The sequence below is a fragment of the Notothenia rossii genome, assembly GCF_949606895.1.
Source record: "Notothenia rossii genome assembly, chromosome: 1".
Taxonomy (NCBI): Eukaryota; Metazoa; Chordata; class Actinopteri; order Perciformes; family Nototheniidae; genus Notothenia; species Notothenia rossii.
The window spans coordinates 91,462,444-91,487,977 of record NC_136912.1 but is presented as its reverse complement, the minus strand read 5'-3'; the positions used below and the strand labels follow the sequence as shown (position 1 = coordinate 91,487,977).

Here is a 25,534-nt window from a genome sequence, read left to right as displayed (position 1 = left end):
TCCCGCCCCTGATTATTCCCACCTGTGTCTTGTTACCCTGTGTTTAAATTCCCCTGTCTCCCAGTGTTCAGTGTCAGTTCGTTTTCGTCTCTTGTGATGTTCAGGTCTCTGTGCTATTGTGTCTTGCTATGATCAGGTCTATGGTCCTTGTGCTTTTGAAAAGCGCTTTCATTTTTTGTTCTCTATTTTTGTCATGTCGGCTAGAGATTTGATAGTTACCTTTTTTGTTATTCAATGCTGTTTTGGAAAATAAAGTATCCAACAAATACTTTACCTCTGTCTCCCGGGTCTTGCAATTGGGTCCTACATCCTAAGTGTCTGAGATCTTAACAGCTTTTCCAGAGTCATATCTTATGATTACATTTTTCCACAGGCCAACAACAGCTTCAAAAAAACTATTTCCCTCAAAGAAAAAACCAAACACGCCCTGTTGTCGTGAGAGAGAAAGTGCAGAAGGAAACATCCATTAAACTCAGTGTACTGCTCTGTGATGCTAGCTCAGATACTTGGCATCTCATCTTGGGTGCAAGGTCATCAATGTTTGGGCTCAGGCTCTGAGCTGAGGAGACCCTCAGGATGGAGTGAAGGTGCAATATACCGGAGGGCCAGATCTAATAGTAATTAGAAATTATCCTGCGGGCCGAAATTAAATCCACCAAGGGCCTGATTTGGCCCCCAGGCCTCGAGTTTGACACATGTGATATAGAAGGAGTAATGTGGAGACTCAGATCAGCAGAATCAGTGTTTGTAGTTCAACAGGATGTTCCTCCCAAACATGCCGCTGCTACTGACCTTATACCTCTATGGAGAGTGTTTATAGACTTTGGTTTGTTAAAGGAGAGTTAAATAAGTTCAGCTTGGTAGCTTTGTCACGCTGACTTTCTGCAGTGAAGTTTGTACACTTACTTTCTTTAAAATAAATAAATATATTTGTATGTACATTTACAGTGTTTACAGAGCTTTTCCAACAACAATCTTAAAAAAATAAATACACAAAACAATCAAAAACAGATGCAAAATGAATATAAGAAGTTACAAAATGACCTCACGGAGACATAGATATTGACGGAAGCAGGCATAGTTAGTAAAAAGGGACCAACAGAAATTACAAGGAGACCAACAAATTATCACAAAGACATGCACATTACCAAAAAATACTATTAAGAGGCACACAATGACTGCAAATAGAGGCAGATGTCTACCAAGAGATGATACAAGTCTACAAGGAGACACGCTATGACCATAAGGACAATCTAAACTCCTACGGTCTATGTTTCCAGCTGTAGGAGAATTCTTATTGTCTCTATGTTCCCACAGCAGCAGTTTGTCTAATCGTCCTTTTCTCTTCGTAGAGACACTTCTTCAGGAACATGGGCTCCATCATCACCTACGCCTTTCTGGGCACGGCCATCTCATGCTTCGTCATCGGGTGAGTGGAAAATTACTAAGTAGATTGTACTTAAATGTCCATATAATGCTTCTTTATACTTCTAAATAATTTTTTTAATCCACTGCATTTATTTTAAAGCTTTAGTTTCTCTCCAGATGAAGATTTAGCCTTAACACAACATGTGATCAACTTTTAACATGATGCATCCTCCAGTGTTGCTATGCAAACGGTGCTCAACATGAATGCTTAATATATCATGTGTCCACAAACGCAGTACAATGATACTACTACTACTTAAAGTACATTTTTATGATAATGTACTTTTCCTTAAGTGATATTTTGAATGTAGGACGTACTGTATATTTGTAATGGAGTATTTTGACATGAATGTATTGGTACTTTTACTCTTAAGAAAAGGATCTGAATAGTCCTTCCACCTCACGCTTTTATTCTCCTCTTCTTTGCTCGTGTGTCTGCAGGAATCTGATGTACGGCGTGGTGAAACTGATGCAGGTTTTGGGACAGCTGACGGACAAGTTTTACTACACAGACTGCCTCTTCTTTGGTGCCATTATGTCTGCCACTGACCCAGGTACACACACACACACACACACACACACACACACACACACACACACACACACCCACACACACCCACACACACCCACAGAGAGACGGACAGACACAACATCCTAGTAATCCACAATGTTTAGAAATGAAACAGTGATCTGATTGCGCCTGATTGAATAATCCAGTTACATGTAATCCATTACTGCCCAAGCATCTGGAAAGTATTCATACCGTTTACTTTTTTCACATTTTGTTATGTTACTGCTTTATTTCAAACTTGATTACATTCCTTGTTTTTCTCAACATGCCACACACAGTACCCCATAATGACAAAGTGAAAACTGTGAGATGCAGTGTATGTCTCTATAATAAGTGTGTGTGTGTGTGTGTGTGTGTGTGTGTGTGTGTGTGTGTGTGTGTGTGTGTGTGTGTGTGTGTGTGTGTGTGTGTGTGTGTGTGTGTGTGTGTGTGTGTGTGTGTGTGTGTGTGTGTGTGTGTGTGTGTGTGTGTGTGTGTGTGTGTGTGTGTGTGTGTGTGTGTGTGTGTGTGTGTGTGTGTGTGTGCAGTGACGGTGTTGGCCATCTTCAACGATCTGCACGCTGATGGGGATCTCTACGCTCTGCTGTTTGGAGAGAGCGTGATGAACGACGCCGTGGCCATCGTGCTCTCCTCGTACGTTACACTCATGATTTATTATCAAACTCTCTTTGACTCCTGCTGATGAAATTCCACAGTGAGGTGTGAGACAGGTCTGTCTGCTGAAACACACACTCTGCCTCCCTCTACTGGCAGAATGAATTATTAATCCACTCATTTCTGTGTTATTCCTATTTGTATTATAGCGTACTCTGCTGCATTGTCAGTGAAAGGGAAACAAAACTATTCACATTTGATCAAACTAACATAAAATAATTTATATATTTTGGCATCATTGGAATCCATATAGTGGAGAGTCCCTCTAAATAAATATATGAATTAAATAAGTGTCTTCTTATCTCATCCTCTAATTTATCCAAATTTGTAGTTTCCAAATTGTCTACTCACACTTATACATATTTGTATTATAGCGGACACCACTGCTTTACCAGGGATAAAGACTTCTAACATTTCACAAACAAAAAAATTATTATTTAAAAATCATTGCTTCTTGTGAATCCACATACAGAGGTGTCACAAAAAAACAATACAATTATAAAAAAATATATATACATATAATATATAGTTGTGCAATAACTAACAACAGTTAATATCTAAATAAATAATTCAAACAATAATATAAATATTTGTTTTTATAATCGTAATAATAATGATATATATATTATTAAGATTATTATTGATTTAATTAATTTTTAAACCGAAAAAGAATATGCATCAGGTAGAAGGGATTGCTTCTATAATGTGGTATATTAATGTTCAAAAAGACAAGTATGTCGGTATGAACCTGCTTAACGAGGTAAATCCATTCAAACAATGGACTATCTTTAAAAAACACTGAAAATATCATTTTTTTTTTTAATCCCTGTTTTCTGTCCTGTGTCTCCAGCTCCATCGTGGCGTACCAGCCCAGCGGAACGAACACTCACATGTTCGACGCCGCTGCCTTCTTCAAGTCCGTCGGGGTCTTCATCGGGATCTTCAGCGGCTCCTTCGTGATGGGAGCCGCCACCGGAGTCGTCACCGCTCTCATATCCTCACACTCAAGTCTCAGAAAGTTTTTGGAAAATGTTTGTTTATATATATTTTAAAACCAGACTGTGCTGTTGTGTCTTTAACGTCACTCTCACGTCACCAAGTTCACAAAGCTGCACTGCTTCCCGCTGCTTGAGACGGCGCTCTTCTTCCTCATGTCCTGGAGCACCTTCCTGCTGGCCGAGGCCTGCGGGTTCACAGGTGAGCTGAAGGGCAAATAACAAAAAGGTAGTAGGCTTAAAACAGCCGTGGTGAAGAAGTCTGCAAATTCAGAAGTCATCCATCCATCTTCTCCGGCTTATCCGTGGTCGGGTCGCGGACAAATTCAGAAGTCATGTCAGAATTTAATTTATCAACAATTGTTGTGGCTGAGGTCATGGTAGATGTTAAAATGCTTACACAAAGAAATGCTATGTTGAATTTACCATGTATTTTAGCTATGTGGTTGCACATCTAAATCCAGATAAAGTTGACCATACTTATTATTTAGACACTCCAGAAAAACGCGGGCTAAAATCCTTGATTATGCGATTAAACATGTGGGGGTTTTATGTGATTTTATGCGGTGAAATTGCGGGAAGTTGCAAAAAAGAATAGATTTTTTTTTAAATATTGGCCTGTCTTATTTATTCTCTCTCACACACAACCTGCCACTAACGTTAAACCCCTTTCCTATTCAATTAAACACGTTCAATGTTTATTTATTGTAAAAGCAATTGGGTTATTTTAATCACACACACACACACACACACACACACACACACACAAACACACTTCTCCGCCTCATTCTGTTTTCATTTAGTCGTTCGTTATCTGACCAGCTTCAATCTTGTAGGCTACTCACTTCGTTTCTTGTAGCCCTCGAAAGGGTTTTGGAGGTTGATGCCTCGGTGAACGTGAGTTGTTTGGCTTTCTTGTCCGCAGCAGCAGAAAGCATTTTCGAATGTTTGAATGAATCAAAGAGGGTCGTCTCCGTCGACTTTCTCTTATGCTCCAACACACAGTTGCACGGGGTGTAGAATAGTTTCCCCCCACTCTCGTGAAAGACATCGGGGGACTGCTTTGCCCGGTCTTTAGCAGAAATGTTCGTCGGTAAATGAGATGGATCAGATTTTTTCATCTTGGTGTTTTCTCTCTCGTGTGAGTTCGTCATCACTACTTCACGTCAAGACGAGTTCACTTTTTTTTTTCTCAACTTTGTGTGGAAAAATGCGGGGATTATGCGGCCTTTTAAAAATCTGCGCCATTTGTCTGATTATGTGGTAAATTCTGCGATCGCAGAATCGCGTTTTTCTGGAGGGTCTAATTATTTTGTAACTTAACCGTATTTATTGCTTCAGCTGAATATACAGTATTTTTGAGTAGATTTCACCCATACTAGTAGGTTTCAACTACTATAGCATATTATGTAACCTTTTTTTGTGGTTAAATCATAGCTTAATTAATGGAACATTATTAGCCACTATAATTATTTAAAATGTCAATATATACAAACATATCAACCGTTCAAAAATCTCTTACTTCATTATCTGTAATAAAATGTACAAACAACATCTATCCAAAATAAAAAGTACCACTAAAACAAGATGTGCCAATTATAACACAAACTAACCCATTTAAAAACCACCTGATGTTCTTTAAATCCTTTACATTTATTGTATCTTTAGCAAGTCTGTCTATGCCTTAATTACATGTGTGAAATGTGGTGAAGTAAATTTACCCAAGTTCTGTAGTCAAGTACAATTTTGAGGTACTTGTACTCAACCTGAGTATTTTGTGTGTTTTCCTGCAGGTGTGGTAGCCGTGCTGTTCTGCGGCATCACTCAGGCTCACTACACTTACAACAACCTGTCTGCAGAGTCCACTCAGCGCACCAAGCAGGTACACTGACCACTTCCTGTTCCTTCATTCTGTTGCTGTTTACAGTCTAACCCCCTAAGTGCGACCTGTAGTCGAAGGTTTTAGCGCGGCTCGCCATGGCTCGGCTCACTTTAAGCTGCGTTTCCATCACAGTTAGTAACGAGGGTAGTAACTATAGTAACGACGCAGTGTTGGCGGGGCGATCGGCTGGGTTGTCGAACATAAATGTAAAGATAAAATAGGCTTGTTTGTTAGAAGCGAGCTTTACAATAGATAGGGACACAACGCTTTCAAGCAAAGAACAGAGCGTTACCAAAAACTTACCATCCTGCATGGACTCCAGCCGTTCCTGTTCTTATTCCGCCATCGAGCTCTCGCTGTATTTTTTCATCTGCAACGAGATGGAGGACGTCTGTACCTCGTCCAACGACCACGGAAAGGTTTTTTTTTGCTGCCATTTCTTTATGGATTTGTTGAAATTAAAAATACTTTGTTGAAATTAGAAAATACTTGTTGACGGTAGCTCGTCTGTTTTAAAAAATGTGATTATGCAACGACTGTCTCGCGCAAGAATTGTGACGATTCTCTCTGACCAATCAGCGGTCGGCAGTGTTTCACGTCACTAAAATGCAGCTGCACGTCTCCTCACGCATACCAAATCATGGCATCACATCACCCCAGTCCTCAAAGACCTCCACTGGCTTCCTGTCTCCCATCGCATTAACTACAAAATTCTGGTCCTCACCTACAAAGCACTCCACCATCTGGCTCCCCCTTATCTCACAAACCTTCTCACTCCTTATCAACCCCCCACGGTCCCTCAGATCCACCGCAGCCGGACTCCTATCCACTCCCACATCCACACTCTGCAGCTTTGGGGACAGAGCCTTCTCAGTGGCAGCTCCTAGGCTCTGGAATTCCCTCCCCCAAGATCTCTGTGACTCTGAATCCCTCACAGTCTTTCAGTCCCGCCTCAAAACACATCTTTTCAACTCTGTCTCTACCCATGAACCCCCCCCCCCCCCCCCTCTCAATCAACTTCCTCTTGACTGCCTTTTTATTTTTTTATTTTATTATACTTACTTGTTTGCCTGTCCTTGTTTGTCTACCCTCCCTCATATTGTAAAGCGTCTTTGAGTTGTGAAAAGCGCTATATAAATAAAATGCATTATTATTATTATTACTAGCTAAGCATATTTTCAGCTCGCTTGGAACCTCGACTGAGGTGGTTCTAAAAAAGTACCAGTGAGGCGATACTACCCCTGGTGGAAATTCAAAAAGAGCGAGCCGAGCCAAGCCAAGCCTTGCTAAAGCCCTGTAGTGGAAATACGCCGGGGCCAGATGGTGAGCTTAATCTGGGTTATTGAGGACAAGTTGTACTCTGTTTCTCAAGGGGGGGGGGGTTCCTTCAGTCTGTTGTCTCCAGATTAAACACACAGACAACTCACAGCAGGAACCTTTAAATATCTTTGATGCAAGTATTCAAGCTCCTATAGCTCAGTTTCAAAGAAAGACACACATTGCTCAAAAGACAGGAAGACAGGAGGAGGGTTTCTGCAGGTGCTGGAAATCCTTAAAGCACTTGAAAGGTTTCCAGCACCTGTAAGAATTGGAATGCAGTGTTTCCAAGGTTTGAAAAGTGCTTTGATTTGAAAAAAGTGCTTGAAAATGCTTGAAATTGTACTACTGTCAACTTACAAACATGCAACACATTTTAAAGCTGGTTGTATTTGACCTTACTTGTGATTTGATGTTAAGAGGATGTGAATTAATCAGTATACTGTTTGTATTATGGTTTCCACAAAAGGTGTAAAGGCCAAGGAAAGCGCTTGACTTTGAAAGAAGTGTATGAAAAATAAGGAAAGAAAGAGACTTGAATTGAAATGTTTTTGTTTGTTATAGAGGATTCTGAGTCTTCTTACAAACATGGGACACATTTATTTTAACATAGATTTGTGTTTACTTTGTCACCCTTCTGTATATTTGCCATCACGAAACATCCTTTTGGTTATCAGTAGCATGATAAACTCACCTAAGAGGGCTTGAATTTGAAAATACAAATCGGATATACATTTTGTGCATAACACTTTAAAATACAGTCAAGCAAATTGAGATTTGAAAAAAGTCAATCTGTAAAAAGTACAATGGCCATGTTAGAGTGCATTTCAGTGCATTGCATTGTGGGAAACATTCTGCAAAAAGTTCCTCTTGCTAGACCTGAACATTAAATCTCTTGCTGTGGATTTTTCACTGTATTCTCTCTGCAGTAATATCTAAATCTGTTTCCCCTGCAGCTGTTCGAGGTGCTTCACTTCCTGGCGGAGAACTTCATCTTCTCTTACATGGGCCTGGCTCTGTTCACCTTCCAGAACCACATCTTCAGCCCCATCTTCATCATCGGGGCTTTCGTATCCTTCTGAACAAACGTGCACTTATAATAATAATAATAATAATAGCTTGGATTTATATAGCGTCTTTCATGAGACCGCTTTACAAAGCAGAACAGGAGTAGGAACAAACATAACAAAGCAAAAGGCAGTCAGACAAACAGTCAGACAGACAAAAAGTCAGACAGACAAAAAGTCAGACAGACAAAACAACAAATAGATTAGGGGCCAAAGGCCTTAGCAAACAGATGGGATTTGAGGGCCCTTTTGAAGGCGTCAAGCGTGGGGATGTCCAGAGGGTGGGGGCTGCCACACTGAAGGCTCTGTCCCCGAAGGTTTGCAGGTTGGTGCGGGGGGTGGTTAGCAGGCCAGAGTCTGAAGACCGCAGGTTCCGTGGAGGGGCATGTGGGAGGAGGAGGTCCGATAAGTACTGGGGGGCATGGGCATGGAGGGACTTATAGGTGAGGAGGAGGACTTTGTAGGATATGCGGGACTTGACCGGCAGCCAGTGGAGGTGGATGAGGGTGGGAGTGATGTGCTGCCACGGCTTTGTATGTGTGAGTACCCTGGCAGCACAGTTTTGAACATACTGGAGCCTGACCAGGGTTTTGTTGGGTACCCCAAACAGGACACCATTGCAGTAGTCCAAGCGGGAGGTGACAAAAGCATGGACTAGGGTTTCTGCAACCGACTCCGAGAGTGACGGTCGAACTCTGGCAATGTTCCTTAGATGGAGAAAGGCCGATTTGGTAACAGACTTGACGTGGGAGTGGAAGGAAAGGGTGGAGTCAAGGATGACACCCAGGTTGCGGGCTTCAGGACATGGGGAGATGGAGCAGCCAATTTAAATCTACTTCCATTCGTAAAGTTAAGATATTCCTTCCCCTACAGGAGTTGCTAGTGATGTTGGGATGATGGTTTGCGCCGTCTGTCTTAAAATGTTCCTGCTTTACAAACAAGTTACCTTCCATGTTTTACTTTAAATTCATGATAATAATAATAATGTCATTTATACACCACCTTTCATACAAGGGGGTATATTCGTATAGTAAGGGATTTACAATAAAGTTAAGGAACAACAATACAAATAAAAAAAGGTGCAGATACAAAGCATAAGAGTCAAACTTAATTATAAACATATATTCACTCCACCATCTGCCCCCCCCCCCACGTCATGTCACGACCTCCTTAGAAATGTATTATTATTTCTGTGTTTTTCTTTTCAGATTTTAGATTTAGATTCAACTTTATTGTCATTGCACAGAGTACAAGTACTTAAGACAACGAAATGTAGTTAGCATCTAACCAGGAGTAACAGCAGAAAGTGCAGAGTTTGTTAAAGTATAATATAAATATATAAACAGACTGAATGTATTTAAAGTGTGAACATTATGAGGAGGTATAAACATTATTAACAGCAGTATAGAAATTGAAAATGCTTTATCAGGTATAAAAAATATACAGTATAATACAGACACCACTAAATATAAACCGATATTGACATTTTAAATAATATGAGGTCACTCATCAAATTCAGTTAGACACTGGGTATCCAGGCGGGGGGAGTTTGTATATGTGCGGGTCGGGGATAAATTACAGCTTCTTAAATGCGATTGAAAGATAAGGAGCATAACAAGTAAAACATTTTGTAAGTGATCACCCCAGCTCCCTGAATCTTTGCCGTTTTGAATCCTGAACACCACCGTCAGATTTCCATCTTCATCGGCCGAGCTTTCAACATCTACCCGCTGTCCTTCTTCCTGAACCTGGGCAGGAGGCACAAGATCAAAGGGAACTTCCAGCACATGATGATGTTCGCAGGTTAGATTATATTACGACGTCCCTCAATAATCTATTGATATGATGCAGCTCTAATATTCAGTTAGTCTGAAGTGTTTGTCAGTTTATTTGAAATGACTAGGTTAGCTACGTTAGCTAGCTAGCTTACAGCAGATCTGCAGTAATATCAGACAGTCATGTGATCGCATTGTTAAAATAAACCATAAAACATTTTAGATAAATTTCCAACAACAGAGACAGTTCAACTTTATAATCCTGAACATCACCAAGCGCTCCGGTCCCAGCTGTGTGCGTCACTTTTTAGTGTCACCTGGTTTCCGTTGTGTTTTGTTTATGCAGCGCTTTTTGTAAACGCATATTTCATCAAGATTGTGGGTGTTCTCTAAATGCTGCACTTGTGTTTTCAAATTGGTGGCGGTCCAAAGGATTTATTGTCATATGTACAGCAGCTACAGTGTAGTTAATGCAATGAAAAGTCCCAGGCTCCTCCCACAATGCATCATAAATATATATAAGACATAAAACAATAAAACTCATGCAAGAAGAAACGGAACAGAAATTAAATGCAAGTGCGAGGCCATGTTGCAAGTGACCAATGTCCAGGTAAAAGCGTAATAAGTAAAATATGTACGTGTAAAATAGCATAACATGAGCTAAAACTGAATATAATTAAATACTGTACAAGGATGAACTAAATAGACCCTCCAGAAAAACGCGGGCTCAATTCCTTGATTGTGCGATTAAATATGCGGGGTTTTTATGTGATTTTATGCGGTGAAATTGCGGGAAGTTGCGGAAAGTTGCGAAATATGCTAAATATGCGGGGGGAAAGAATAACCATTTTTTTAAATATTGGGCTGTCTTATTTATTCTCTCTCACACACAACCTGCCACTAACGTTAAACCCCTTTACTATTCAATTAAACACATTCAATGTTTATTTATTGTAAAAGCAATTGGGCTATTTTAATCTCACACACACACACACACACACACTTCTCCGCCTCATTCTGTTTTCATTTACTCGTTCGTTATCTGCAGCTTCAATCTTGTAGGCTACTCACTTCGTTTCTTGTAGCCCTCGAAAGGGTTTTGGAGGTTGATGCCTCGGTGAACGTGAGTTGTTTGGCTTTCTTGTCCGCAGCAGCAGAAAGCATTTTCGAATGTTTGAATAAATCAAAAAGGGTCGTCACCGTCGATTTTCTCTGATGCTCCAACACACAGTTGCACGGGGTGCAGAATAGTTTCCCCCCACTTTTTGCCTGGTCTTTAGTAGAAATGTTCGTCGGTAAATGAGATGGATTAGATTTTTTCATCTTGGTGTTTTCTCTATCGTGTGAGCTCCACACGTTCACTCTATACAGTGTTGTTTACATTCTGTGATGCACGAGCTGATGACGTCACGTCAAGACGAGTTAAAAAATGTTTTTCTCAACTTTGTGTGGAAAAATGCGGGGATTATGCAGCCTTTTGATAAATATGCGGCCTTTTAAAAATCTGCGCCATTTTGCTGATTATGCGGTAAATTCTGCGATCGCAGAATCGCGTTTTTCTGGAGGGTCTAACTAAAGGTTATTGTAGTAAAAGCGAAATATGTGGGATGCAAACAGATGAACCCTTCATGTGCAGATATTTATTAATTTGCTGATGTTTTTGGCACATTTGTGTTTTTAGTATTTGCATAGTTTCTGAACTTGCAGAGCGTTTCTCCTACTGAAAATGTTTTTGACCTTGGAGCTCGTTTGCACATATCGGCCACCATACTCTAATGTGATTGGCTGATTCATGTTTTTTTGTTTTTAACGTGCAGGTCTGCGTGGAGCGATGGCGTTTGCGTTGGCAATCCGGGACACAGCGACGTACGCCCGGCAGATGATGTTCACCACCACGCTGCTCGTCGTCTTCTTCACCGTCTGGGTGTTCGGGGGGGGGACCACGCCCATGCTGTCCGTCCTGCACATCAGGTGAGACATTGTTTTTGTACATCTGCATCTCCTTTGCATTTTACGGAGCCCCTAAAGGGACATGAAAAAAAAAAAAAAAAACAGAGAGAGAAAAAAAAAAGTCAGGATAACGACTTAGTATCTAAGGACCTTAGATACTTAGGTGCGCACGAGATACTTTCTCGTGCGCACGAGATACTTTCACAGGACACAACCATTTCATTGCAGACTGTTATGTTTACGTGGGGAAATGACAGTGCATTATTTGAGATATATTTCGTACTCAGACTTCAGTTTAAGGACATTTCGGCCAGGGGTGTGTGGTCACTCCAGGAGGCAGCGGGACGTGTAACTCAGAGAAGAGCAGCACCAGCGCTCAAAGAGCTTTTACGCACCGCCTTCTGTGTTTACCTTCATTGAACAGCTATAAAGAGTGACGACAGGCTGTTACGTTTTGACCACACACACCTCTACACACACACCGAACTGCCCGATTACTCCCCCTTTTATTAGTTTTATGAAGGAGATCGCCGGTCATCAGGACGCATGATGGGCGGACTGGGACTAAAAATCAGCCCGGGAATCTCACCCTGCCCAGCCGACGTAAACTGTCAACGGGGGGGGAGGGGCAGTCCGCCACTGGCTCTCTGTGTGTGTTCTGAGTGTTTGTTTCCCTATAAAAAAGCTGCGGGGGAACCAGGTACTCTGCGAGTCACGGACATTAATTCATAGATCAAAGCAGACTGGTTTACAGACTCTCCTGTTTTGCCAATCCTGTGCTTAAACCAATAGCTCTACACCCCTGGCCGAAATGTCCATACAATTAAGTCTGACTTCAAAATATAGTCTTATCTCAAATAATGTATGCTCTGTCATTTCCCCACGTAAACATAACAGTCTGCAATGAAATGGTTGTCTAATGTGTGTTCCACTTCCTCCTTGGTGCATCGGTAACTTTGTCAAAAAAAAAAAAGTCAGGAAAACTGATTTGTTTCTCGTGCGCACGAGAAACAAATCAGTTTTCCTGACTTAATTTTTTTTCTCTCCATTTTTTTTTTTTCCATGTCCCTTTAGGGGCTCCATAGCATTTGGATAAAATCTTTACAATTCAACTTTTTCCAGCTGTGAAAATGAGCCTGGAATCTCAAAATAAACCCAGAGTGTCTCCTCTCTAGGAGATCTGAGAGATGGTTATAAAAAAGTGAAAGCTGATCAAGGGATATTTATTTTTATTTTTATTTGCTAGGGACAAAACACTTAAAACAGTGCAGAACACACAATATTGAAAACAGTGATACTCATGGAGAGAGATACAGGACGGAAAAAAGGGTAACAAAAACTCCTCTGTATTTCAACATTTTCCAGATCTGAAAATTATACTTCTTATAAAATAATGTTCTTAATAATAAAGAAAGATGAAAAAAAAATAAAAAATACGAAATATATCACTTAATTTTATTCTGTAACAGTTACAGTATTATTTTACCATAAAATATTAAAATGAAATGTGCACATTGTACTGGTGTTTGTGTCCAGGAGATGGAGCCAGGAATCTCCGCTGCTTTTAAATTGCAGCATTCAATACAAGGATTTCAAGTGTGTGTGTGTGTGTGTGTGTGTGTGTGTGTGTGTGTGTGTGTGTGTGTGTGTGTGTGTGTGTGTGTGTGTGTGTGTGTGTGTGTGTGTGTGTGTGTGTGTGTGTGTGTGTGTGTGTGTGTGTGTGTGTGTGTGTGTGTGTGTGTGTGTGGGTGTGGGTGGGTGGGTGGGTGGGTGGGTAACGGGGACATGTGGTGGTAATGGGGACATGTGGTGCGTGGCAGGCGGTGAATGGGCGCTCGGCTGTATACATTTACATATTTGCACACTTTTATGGGAGCCCTGAAACATAGTGAAACATCAGGTTATATCAATGTTAGGTTATACAATTACAGATATGTTAACTGTATTAAATATAATTAATATAAAGAAAGTAGGACTGAGAGCTTTGCCTTCTGGCTCAGCTCTCTTTTCCTCTCTTCTTTGTTCCTACCCTCATGATGGATGGATTAAAAAAAAAAAAAACTGCTGACATTAAATTGACGGGACTTCTTTCTGTGGATTGATATGACTGCACATAGTCCCTTGATCAGAGCAGCCTCCTTGGCAACGGTCTGATCTCCTTAGCAACGGTCTAGCAAAAAAATATCAGACCTCCGGAATGTCCAGATTGACCAATCAGAAATGAGTATTCAACTGAAAGAAAATGACAGTTTGCTGATAACCACTCACAGCTGACGAGCGGTCATAAACAATTAGAGATTAAAACATAGAAGCTGTTGTTGACTTCTCAGTTTAGAAAGCCGTTTAATCGCCATTTGGGTTTTTGTATTATTATATTTGTTTAAGTCTGAGGATTAGTGCATGTCCCATATTCAGATCATATTTGTCCAACTGTGTTTCAAATGACTGGACAACCATGTTGATCATTAGGCAATGGATCTGAATACTAGATGTTATATTTAATCTTGACTGTGCACGATGCTGATTGTTTATGATGTGACAGAGTTTGGGACAGTGAAGCTTTGCAGGAAGATCGGCGGCAGGTGTCGTGTCTGAATCTGTACGAACTCTGTAGCTATACCTGGTGCTCGGAAACTGTTTCACCTCTTCTATCTAAACTTCTGTTTTTCTGAAGAAGGGGAACTGTGTGGCTTTGGTATAAAGGTCAACAGAGAATCAGAATCAGAATCAGAATACCTTTATTAATCCCACAGAGGGGAAATTTGCAGCGTTACAGCAGGAAAGAGCCACAGACAGCTTAGTGTTGCATATCTTACATGGGTTAAAAAAAAGTACTAAGTTATAATATAATAAACAATATGCTAAAAAAAAAAGATAAAAAGTTACATAATTTTCAAAAATACAGATCAAAAACAAATCAAATCCTGTAGCAGTTCTTAGGATTTAGCAGCCCGGTATATATTACAGTTATTAAAGATGGCATATGTATATAAAGTATATATTGCACATAAAATAGTTTGACGGTATTTAACTGCAGCAAGTTACACAATCTACAACATACAAGATAGATACCTTGTAACAGTAACAAGGGTTAGGCAGCCAGGTATAAATTACACAGTTATTAATGGCATATATATATATAGCACATATTGCACAAAGTTGGTTTGTATTTAGCAGCAAGGGGTGTTATAGTCTGTGTTGTGGTGTGTGTAGGAGGGTCTACTAGGGGCAGTGCTGGTTGTAAAGTCTGACCGCTGCAGGAAGGAAGGACCTGCGGTATCTCTCCGTGTGACAGGTGGGGTGCAGCAGCCTGTCGCTGAAGGAGCTGCACAGTGAGGACAGGGTGTCCTGGAGGGGGTGGGACACATTGTCCAGCAGGGAGGACAGCTTGGCTGCCATTCTCCTGTCTCCCACCACCTCCACAGTGTCCAGAGGACTCCCCAGGACAGAGCTTCCTTACCAGTCTGTTCAGTCTCTTCCCGTCAGCAGCCGAGATGCTGCTGCCCCAGCAGGCCACACCATAGAAAATGGCTGATGCCACAACAGAGTCAAAGAAGGTCTGAAGGAGTGCCCCCTGCACCCCGAAAGACCTCAGTCTCCTCAGCAGAAAGAGTCTGTTCTGTCCCTTCTTGTACAGAGCAGCAGAATGATCAGTCCAGTCCAGCTTATTATTCAGATGAACACCCAGGTATTTGTAAGATTTCACAATCTCAATGTCGGCTCCCTGGATGTTCACTGGTGTCGGGGGGGAGTGTTGGCGCCGTCTGAAATCCACCACCAGCTCCTTGGTCTTCGCTGCATTCAGCTGGAGGTGGTTCCTCTGGCACCAGAGGGTGAAGTCCTGCTCAGCTCCCTGTACTCCCTGTACTCCCTGTACTCCCTGTCGTCCTCGTTGGTGATGAGGCCAACGATGGCGGAGTCGTCAGAGAACTTGCAGGTGACAGGTTGCGGTGTTGTGGGTGAAGTCTGCAGTGTAGAGGGTGAAGAGAAATGGTGGGCCCCCGTACTGCTGATGATGGTGTCTGATTGACACTCCCTGGTCCTCACGTACTGTGAGGTTGGTGAGGTAGTCCAGGATCCAGGAGGTGAGGTGGTGATCCACCCCCGAGAGCTGCAGCTTGTCCCCCAGAAGCGGGGGCTGGATGGTGTTGAAGACTCGTAGAAATGTCGATTTTTCACAATTTAGCTTCTTGGCATGTTGTCTTTCAGAGTAGTGGAAAGAAAACCTTAAAAAAATCCATATTTTGGAGTTTATTTTATTGTCTGTTTGTCAGTAGAGTTCTCCTAAATTCACCAAAAGTTACCATTACATAATGCCTCATTTGCATATTTAAACATAACATATTAAGAACTTGATTTAGAACAAATTATCGTCTGAATAAAGAACTGGGGAAGTTTAACGCTGATATCTACTAGTTACATTATTTACCCTATTCTCCCGTAGTGCTTCCAAAATGTAAGAATGTTATTTAGAAAGGCTTTTTGCACACATCATTCACAGCCTCATTTATACACATTCTTACCAAAATCATGCAAAAATGCTTTTTTTATGGCAGTATTTTCTGATTTATGGCATGTTACAAGAAGATATCCCTCTGTATACACCATTTAGATTTAGTCTAATATGTCAACAAGTAAAATAAAAAGATTGAACCTGGCTTTATGCAATGTTCATGTTCTGGAAAAGTATGCAAATGAGCACACGTATTAACATAATGCATAATTTGCATATTTAAACATATGTGAGAACTTGTAATAGAAAAAGTAATTGACTTAAAGTCAGTAATGAACTTGGGAAGTTTCACAGAGATATCTGTTAGTTAACAATTCAACCCCATTCACCCGTAGTGTCTTCATCAAATATTTTACCTACTACTTAATGTGTTACGTATGTGTGGACCAGCTTCTCACACAGCGGTGCAAAGAACAAACCACACACACTGTTCCACAGCGTCAGAGAAGCAGCTTCACAGACCTGTGGAAAGTAATTGTGTGTGTGTGTGTGTGTGTGTGTGTGTGTGTGTGTGTGTGTGTGTGTGTGTGTGTGTGTGTGTGTGTGTGTGTGTGTGTGTGTGTGTGTGTGTGTGTGTGTGTGTGTGTGTGTGTGTGTGTGTGTGTGTGTGTGTGTGTGTGTGTGTGTGTGTGTGTGTGTGTGTGTGTGTGTGTGTGTGTGTGTGTGTGTGTGTGTGTGTGTGTGTGTGTGTGTGTGTGTGTGTGTGTGTGTGTGTGTGTGTGGGGGGGGGGGGGGGTGTGTGGGTGTAGGAAGTGAAGAAGAAGCTCTGCAGGGATGCTTCCTCCTTTCTGCATGTCTTCCCTCAAAAACAAAAATGCTTGTGAGGAATATTTGATGGGTTTAAGGAGAGGGGGGATTAGGATTAAAGGTTAGTCAGTCAGTGGAGCTGTCTGTCTGTTTCTTATTTCTTCTTGTGTCCTACTCTCAGCGCCTTCTTCCACCTCTTTGTGTTTGCATGTTTCTTTGACCTCGTGTGTTTGTGTGTGCGCGTGTACAAGTAAACAATCTTTGCAATGTTTCCCCAGTTCATTTAAAAACTCTGAGCAATGACATTCAACTCATTTTAGTGCTAGCATCATAGTTTTACACAGTTTGTCCAATGCTCATGGACACACTCATACACAACCCAGTAAATGATATGCTAACGTCCGTGGAGCACTTGAATGCACCATGGGCCTTGTTTTGGAGCACCTGAATGCACCATGGGCCTTGTTGTCCTCCGCCTCTCTGGTTTGAGATGTGTTCATGAGAGGATCTGCAGGATTACACTCTGCTGGGAATTAAAATCTGCTGGTGTGGGCTCTAATCCCTCTCTGTTAGTAACAGGGGGGGGATCCAGCTATGAAGGCTGAACATATGTGCTGCAGTAATTTAAAGTTAAGTTGATGAAGCCACAGTCAGCAGCTGGTTAGCTTAGCACAAAGAAGAAGAAGCTAGTGTGTGATTGGTAGGCTAGCTTTAGCTTCATATGCTAATACCGATATCTCATCTAGCTGGAAAGCTTGTCAGACTTTTACTAAATATTTGAATTACTTAATTGATTTATTATAATTGTATTTATTATACTTTTTTCATTCTTTTTTCATTTTACTAAAACATGTTTCCCCCCAAAATCCCCTTTTTTTAAATTATTATTTCTACTTCAAATTACTTCTTAATATAATTGGCCTACATTTACTTCTGATTATGTGTAAATGTTTAATATTCCAACTAATTACATTTTTTATTTGGTTGCTGTAATTACCTTTTCTTTACCTTTTTTATTTAATTTTTTGTACTTTTAAATGTATGAGACAAAGCCAGTCTGTCGGCATCAATAGTCATCTAATACAAAGTAAATATGAGGTATATAGACATTCTTCATGCACATAATGTACAAAATCATACACTTTCAGTTTTTATTTGTTAAACATTTGCACTATTTCTATAGTAACGACCTTACAGAACACTTGTATATAGACGTATTGAAATCTTACTGTTGCTCATTTGTGCTTGTTATATAAATATATATTATAGTCCTGCAACACTCTTTCACAGACTTGTACACATAATGGTATATTCTTTATTAACTTTATTTGTGCAGCTTTGTTTTCCTTGTTTTTAGCTCTTTTCAGTTTGAGGACACACAAACTAGACAAACATTCCTGGGATTTGAAGTCTAATTTGATTTATGTGAAAATTATAAAAACGCAGCTTGTTTTCATGCGTTACACTTAACCGTTTCTATCACATGACAGTCGTTTTATTTCTTGCGTGATGAAAAGAGTCTCTGTTAGGTGATTTTACTGCGTATCTCCCCCCATTGGTTAAGCTTGTTTTATAAGGATGTGGTTTTCTCTTTAGGGTCACGAGCCAAAAAGTTATTTAACATAACTGATTCCTACTACGTCTGCTCTACTGTGTAATGAGCTTTATCTTATCACTGTTGTTCTGTGTAATGTTGTCTCACGGTGATTTCCAGCATTTGTCACACAGGCTTGGGGCTTAAGAGGTTAAAGGTCAACGCCATCGGCCCTTTTACATGTTTTAAGTGTGGGTTTTCTAAAAAAAATCTACTGGCGCAATAATAAATCATGCCGTTTGTCCACAAGCCACAGAAACAGACACATTTGTTACCGTGTCAAAGTGACCACAAAATCACAACAACATCAAACGATAAAGAGGTTTCAATTAATTTAAAATGTTATAAGTAGAAGAACAGATGTATTATCAGGTCAATGCACTAAAACACTTAAAGGTCCCATGTCATGGCCATTTCTACTGATCATAATTCCATTGTTGAGGTCTACTAGAATAGATTTATATTCTGCAATTTTCCAAACTCACATTCAGCATCTCTGTATAGTATGTGCATTCACTCTCTGTCCTAAACGGCTTGTTGGAGCCCACTGTGCTCTGATTGGTCAGCTCGCCCACTCGGTTCTGATGAGTCCACCACCGTTACAGCGGAACATCAGTGATTAGGTTTTACCATGGCGTTTGTTAGCAACCAGAAAATGACACCAGTAATGACAAACAAATGAGAATGCTGCGTGGGGTCTGGGTGCCGTGTTGGCGGGACGTTACGGGGCTCGCTGCTGCGAGGAGCGGACAGTGTGAGCGGTGTTCATTTCCTGTTTGCTGCGTGGGGTCTGCGAGACAGCGAGACATCGCGAATGGACGCAGGAAGGGGGGGGTGCTGAGGGGGCTGCAGCACCCCTATCTGCGAGGCTCCACTAGCACCCCCCCCAGCGCGTCACAGTTTCGCCGCTGAAAGAGTGTGTGTGTGTGAGGAGCTCCACGGGAAGGGGTCCATTTGGGTATGGTCACGTCACTGTACCCAGGAAGTAAAAGAGAAATGTCCATCGAGGCGTTCTGGGGCAGCATAGACAGGTCTTTTCTGTGTTAGAGTTTTACTCACTACAGGGTGTACTTTGAGGGTTTGTGACTCTGCAGACCGTTTACATGCAGAAAAACCTTCATAACACACAAGGGGACGGGTAATAACCAGAGAAGAATGACATGGGACCCTTAAAGGTTAATGTTTTCACGGTACTATTTCATCATAGAATATTACATTATTCTGTCCTTATCACTAACACATACATGTAAGAGCATTTTGATATTGTGGTGTGTCAGTGTGGAGGTAATGTTAGCACATGTGTTTTTTTTATGTTCAAAGAAAATGTAGTGAAGGTAAAAGTGTTATATTTGCTAGGGCTGCACTATTAATCAAAATGATATCTTAGTAAGGACTAGTGCAATATTGAAATTGCAGTGATTGTGGAGCTGCAGACAAGAAATGGTTACAGACTTAATAGAAATAACAGTTTGTTACAGATCCTCTCAAAACATCTACATTTTGCAATTGCCTTTTAAAGTAAAAGTACTTAATTACTTTCCAGCAAAGTGGCTGAAAGATACTGCTGATTGGCGTCAAACAGTCATACGTTTATGTTTTACTTAACTGGGTTACTTCAGTCATTTTTATTGCATTCTTCATGAGGTGTAAATATTGACTTCCTCTTGTTTCAGGGTGGGTGTGGACCCGGATCAGGACCAGCAGCCGTGCACAGACAGCTTCCAGGTCCTGCAGGGGGTGAGGAACTCTTTTATTATTCATTATAAAGAAATATACATATTTTCCTTTCACCTTTTTAATGCCAATTAAACCCCCCTTGATGTAGTTTGAGCAATGGCAGAAAGGGAGGGGAAATGTTTAGATTTTAGGATGCACACTTCCTTTAAGTTACTGCTGAAACTCTTTTACTTCTGCAATTTAAAGTCAGAGTCAGCAAGTCTGAAGAAACCCTTTAGTTTGTCGGAAACAAATTGCTTATTTTCTGAGAACTATTGAGAAATATATTGATGTAATATAGTTTTAAGATAAGAAACGGAAACAAATAAAGGAACTACGTATCTACAGTATATAGTACGGTTTCCATTTTATTCTATTTTATATACTTACCTATTACCTGTTTTATTGCACTATTTTAGGTCTGTTTCTTTCCCTGTTTTTAAGTATATTTAAGGTTGCACTGGAGATTTTTGATTAGTTTTTCCAAAACTGTGCTGTAGCTTTTGTGCATTCAACAAAAAAAGCCTTTTAATATTTTTTGTTGAATCAAATCTTGAATATGCATGATGTATTTCCCGCTGTGTGTCTGCAGGACGGGCCTCAGGCTGAAGGACAGAGTAAAACCAAACAGGAGAGCGCCTGGCTCTTCAGACTGTGGTACACCTTCGATCACAAGTATCCTTTCTGTACCGACTGTCTATTTGAAGAGTCCTCTCCTGTTGATGTTCAGGTGTATATCAGTATGTAGTGTCTCTACTTTAAAGAGTCCTCTCCTGCTGATGTTCAGGTGTATATCAGTATGTAGTGTCTCTACTTTAAAGAGTCCTCTCCTGTTGATGTTCAGGTGTATATCAGTATGTAGTGTCTCTACTTTAAAGAGTCCTCTCCTGCTGATGTTCAGGTGTATATCAGTATGTAGTGTCTCTACTTTAAAGAGTCCTCTCCTGCTGATGTTCAGGTGTATATCAGTATGTAGTGTCTCTACTTTAAAGAGTCCTCTCCTGCTGATGTTCAGGTGTATATCAGTATGTAGTGTCTCTACTTTAAAGAGTCCTCTCCTGCTGATATTCAGGTGTATATCAGTATGTAGTGTCTCTACTTTAAAGAGTCCTCTCCTGCTGATGTTCAGGTGTATATCAGTATGTAGTGTCTCTACTTTAAAGAGTCCTCTCCTGCTGATGTTCAGGTGTATATCAGTATGTAGTGTCTCTACTTTAAAGAGTCCTCTCCTGCTGATGTTCAGGTATATATCAGTATGTAGTGTCTCTACTTTAAAGAGTCCTCTCCTGCTGATGTTCAGGTGTATATCAGTATGTAGTGTCTCTACTTTAAAGAGTGCTCTCCTGCTGATGTTCAGGTGTATATCAGTATGTAGTGTCTCTACTTTAAAGAGTCCTCTCCTGTTGATGTTCAGGTGTATATCAGTATCTAGTGTCTCTACCGTCACATGTCTCCATGCTTTAATGTTCAAAAAGCTCTTTATTTTTTTCATACTGCCTGTGCTGCAAAACCTCTTTTCACCCTCTGTCTGAAACCAGAGTCCAGTCTGCTCTGATTGGTTAGCTGGCCGGCTCTGTTGAGATTGGTGAACCGCTTAGAGATGTCCCGCCCCTTAGCCTATCACGTACAATGTCTCGGAGCTATAGCCAATAGGAGCGTGAGTGTTCCATAGTGATGTCCCTATGTTGTGGAGGTAAACAAAGGAGTCCAATGGAGGCGTTTCATGTTTTTTGGTAGTCAGGACAACGTAACATAAATCTCAGTGCCCCGTGATAGACAAAGAGCATAGGCATGGAGAAGTTGCTTTCATATACAACATCCCCATATAGTATAGAAAAATACATAAAGGCTGCAGCCACAGGTCCCTATTTGGCCTCGGAAGAAAACAAGACTTGTTTCTAAACTTCAATTTAAGTTAACAGGAAAAAGCCAAAGCATCTGTCTTGAGAATTTATAAACAAAGACAAACACTAAATGAATAGCCGCTGTTTTTACTACATCTGTTAAATATTGTGAGTTGTACTTTTCCTCCTGAGAGTGAACCCACCCTGCTCGCTCCAGCTGCATCTGCTCGTCAGGGAGAAAGTCTCTGGTGTAAAGCAAAGAAACAGGAAAACAGGAAATGTGCTAAACACATTAACTACAGTCTTGGAGCAGAGGCAACACACGCTTCATGGAACAAACTCCTCGAGACTCCCAGAAGTCTCCCAGTTTGTTTTTCAGAATCACCGATTTTTTTACACCGGATAAAACCAGCAATGTGGTGTTTTTTTGCAAACATGTAATGCAGGTACAAATATTCCCAAACTACCAATTTGTATTATAAATTGCGTGTAAACAATCCTGCTAACCATGCTACGCTAACACAGAGAGCAGCAGCCTCTTGACAGCAACCGGGAAAATCCCCCAAAATCACCAACATCATATTTTTTCAATTCTTTGAATAAAAAACACATTTCCTTCTCATTTCTACCTCTTATTAATTTCTCCCCTATGTTTGTAATTAATCTCACACTGATGAAAAATGTATAGCTGTTTTCCTCAACACCTGCCCAGTTACCTGAAGCCCATCCTGACGCACAGCGGCCCCCCCCTCACCTCCACGCTGCCCGCATACTGCAGCCCGCTGGCGAGCTGTCTGACCAGCCAGCAGGCGTACGAGGTGAGACACACTTTTGCATGCAGACCAGACAAACCTAGATGACACACTACAGGAAAGGGAACACCTGGACAAAACATAATTATGCCGCTTTAAAGGTCACCTATTATGCAAAATCCACTTTGTCATGTCTTTTCTACATCAACATGTGTTCCCTCTGTGGAAAGAGATTCTGAAAGTTTCAGGAGTTTCAAGTTTTCGTCCTGATCCATTTATATAAAAACCTGTCTGAAAATGAGCTGATCAGATTTTGGCCACTTTGTGATGTCATAACGATTTGTTGGCTTGTGTAACCATTAGCCAATCACCAACCAAGGTAACCCCCTCCCCCCACCTTATCACCTGAATCTCCTCCGAGAGCACCATTGAGTTCTTTTTAACCAAATCTCTCTCAGAGGGGTGTGGGGAGGGGCTCCTTATTTTCATCTAAAGTAACAGACAGAGAATCAGCACTTTGGAAACAGGGCTGAAACAGAGGGGATTATGGGTAATGCTGCAATGATCTGTTTGGTGTTGGGAGCCAAACACTTCAGAGACATGTTTTGTGTTTATCTGAGACTTCGGAAAAACCGTATAATAGGGGACCTTTTAAATGATACTATAAAGTATTTTTTAAATTGTTGAAATGTGTTTTTGTTCTGCTAACGTTTAAGATCAAAGGATATATTTCAAATTGGCTTAAACCGAAGCCCTGAATGTGTGCCTCAGGAAGTCTCTCTGTGAATACTGAAGGCTTTTCTCTCAGGAGAATTGTAATACCGTCAAAGTATTCGTCGAGCCTGCCAATAAACGCACAAAGCACCGAGGCCTTCAGTCAGAAAAAGGAAATGGACAGTGGAGAAACCTTATAAAGGGACACAAAAGGCTCTTTTACAGCGCTTTGAATAACACTCTTATGTTTAAACACTGAAACACACTGACGGGTTTTTCTCAGACTTTTCTCTTTTTCATTTTATGTTGAAATACTTTCATGGCTTTTGCTTTCTCGACTCTCCTCTCACTTTTAGGGTCACTGTCTGGTTTCAAACTGCATTTAAATAATTTTTTCAGAGAATCTTTTAGCTCTGCATCCATACATGTTTAGCTGCTGTTTGAGTTTAGGATGTTGTTCATTTATCAGCAGCGCTCAGAGCTCTGTACTGCCAAGTGAGCAGAGACGGGATTAAATTAAGCTCTGATTCCTCAACCGTTATGGATATTATAAAAAGGGGGGAGGGAATATAAAAAACAACAACCAAAACAGGATGTTGGTTCACATTGATCTCAGATTGTGTAACATTTAAAATGCAGTCGCATAAAATACTTTTTGAAGGAATTTATTGCTACATCTCAACATGAAGGCAATTCAAAGTGCTTCACAACCACACATTGAAATGTACAGACATATGTTCAAGAAACGGATTCGGAAATTACATTTAAATTATATTAAAATACAGGTATAAAATATAAAAAGAAGAGTGACAGTGTGTGCAATTAAAATACATTCTTATTAATTATTATATTTATTTTAAGGATTATTATCACAATTTATTTAATAATATACATTTATAATTTAATAAGTATTTATTTATATATTAATTTTCATTATTTATTCACTTTTGTTTTCACTTACAGAAAAATACTTGTGCTTGTTTCTTTGTTTTGTTCATACTGTATTTAAAGATGTAGGAATTAGCATTTTGAACGAACTACATGTGAACAAACTGAGTCTATAAATAACAAAAAATAGATGGAAGGCCCCTAAAGTCAAAAGAACAAAAACACTGGCATTATTCCATATTTTTCTTATTGTCAACAAATCCCATTTCAGTCAGACAACTCACGTGTTTCTTAATATGTTTATTAGAAGCAGCATATAGTTTGAGTTTGGCGTCCAGGCTCGGGCCTCATCACTCCACAGATTTACAAAGAACATTGAGTGATGATTAGATAACTATCCCCCGAGCCTACAGGTGGAAGCTGGGGTGGAAGCTGGGGTGGAAGCTGGGGTGAAAGCTGGGGTGAAAGCTGGGGTGAAAGCTGGGGTGGATGCTGGCGAGGGGAGAAATGATCTTGTCAGGGACTACTTTCAACGGCGGATTAATACCCATTTGGTGCTCTAGTGAGGACGGCCTAATTCTATGATAAAAAGAGAAAATGTCTTACTATTTTTACTTCATCATTTATGTTTATTTTGACTTATCCTCATGTGTCACTGTTTAAATTAGAAAGGACCCCCTTTGAGTAGGCATTATGTAATGTATCCCAGTGCCTCTCTTTTTGATTAGTCTGATCTAAGTAATCCCTGCTGACCCGACAGTAACTCGTCCTGTTTTGCCCCGGGACACGGTCAATTGCCGGTCAATTAGGGGCGGGAGAACCTCATGCTGCAACTTCAGAGCTATTCATTACTTACCCAGCATGCAATGTGTGCTTTTAGACAAAAGGCAATACAACTTCCTGGAGAGAAATGTCTCGAGTCATCGCTGACAGTTTCATTTAGATCATGCATGTTCTGACTTAACAAGTTAACGTCATTCAGTATTGATTCATTGCATCCCCTGTATTATAATTCTATAATGTTTGTGTTGCTGCTTCTTTGTGTTTTCTTTGTCTTCTAACATCTTGGGACCACTTTTATCCTTATGTTATTTTGTAAATGCACCAAAAGTCACAAAATCTAGGTA

The 25,534-nt window shown here is 40.6% G+C and overlaps 1 protein-coding gene across 1 annotated transcript in view; it reads left to right on the top strand.

Moving 5' to 3' along the window:
- The window catches only part of slc9a7 (solute carrier family 9 member 7), a 39,271-nt gene that overhangs the window by 9,705 nt on the left and 4,032 nt on the right, over positions 1-25,534 (top strand). The window contains exons 4-15 of the mRNA XM_079684152.1: positions 1,353-1,429; positions 1,870-1,982; positions 2,527-2,632; positions 3,504-3,645; positions 3,745-3,850; positions 5,442-5,530; positions 7,804-7,917; positions 9,606-9,717; positions 11,507-11,660; positions 20,167-20,230; positions 20,802-20,884; positions 22,766-22,871. Of these exons, the coding sequence (XP_079540278.1) occupies positions 1,353-1,429; positions 1,870-1,982; positions 2,527-2,632; positions 3,504-3,645; positions 3,745-3,850; positions 5,442-5,530; positions 7,804-7,917; positions 9,606-9,717; positions 11,507-11,660; positions 20,167-20,230; positions 20,802-20,884; positions 22,766-22,871 (1,266 nt within the window). The remainder of the gene's footprint in view (positions 1-1,352; positions 1,430-1,869; positions 1,983-2,526; positions 2,633-3,503; positions 3,646-3,744; positions 3,851-5,441; positions 5,531-7,803; positions 7,918-9,605; positions 9,718-11,506; positions 11,661-20,166; positions 20,231-20,801; positions 20,885-22,765; positions 22,872-25,534) is intronic.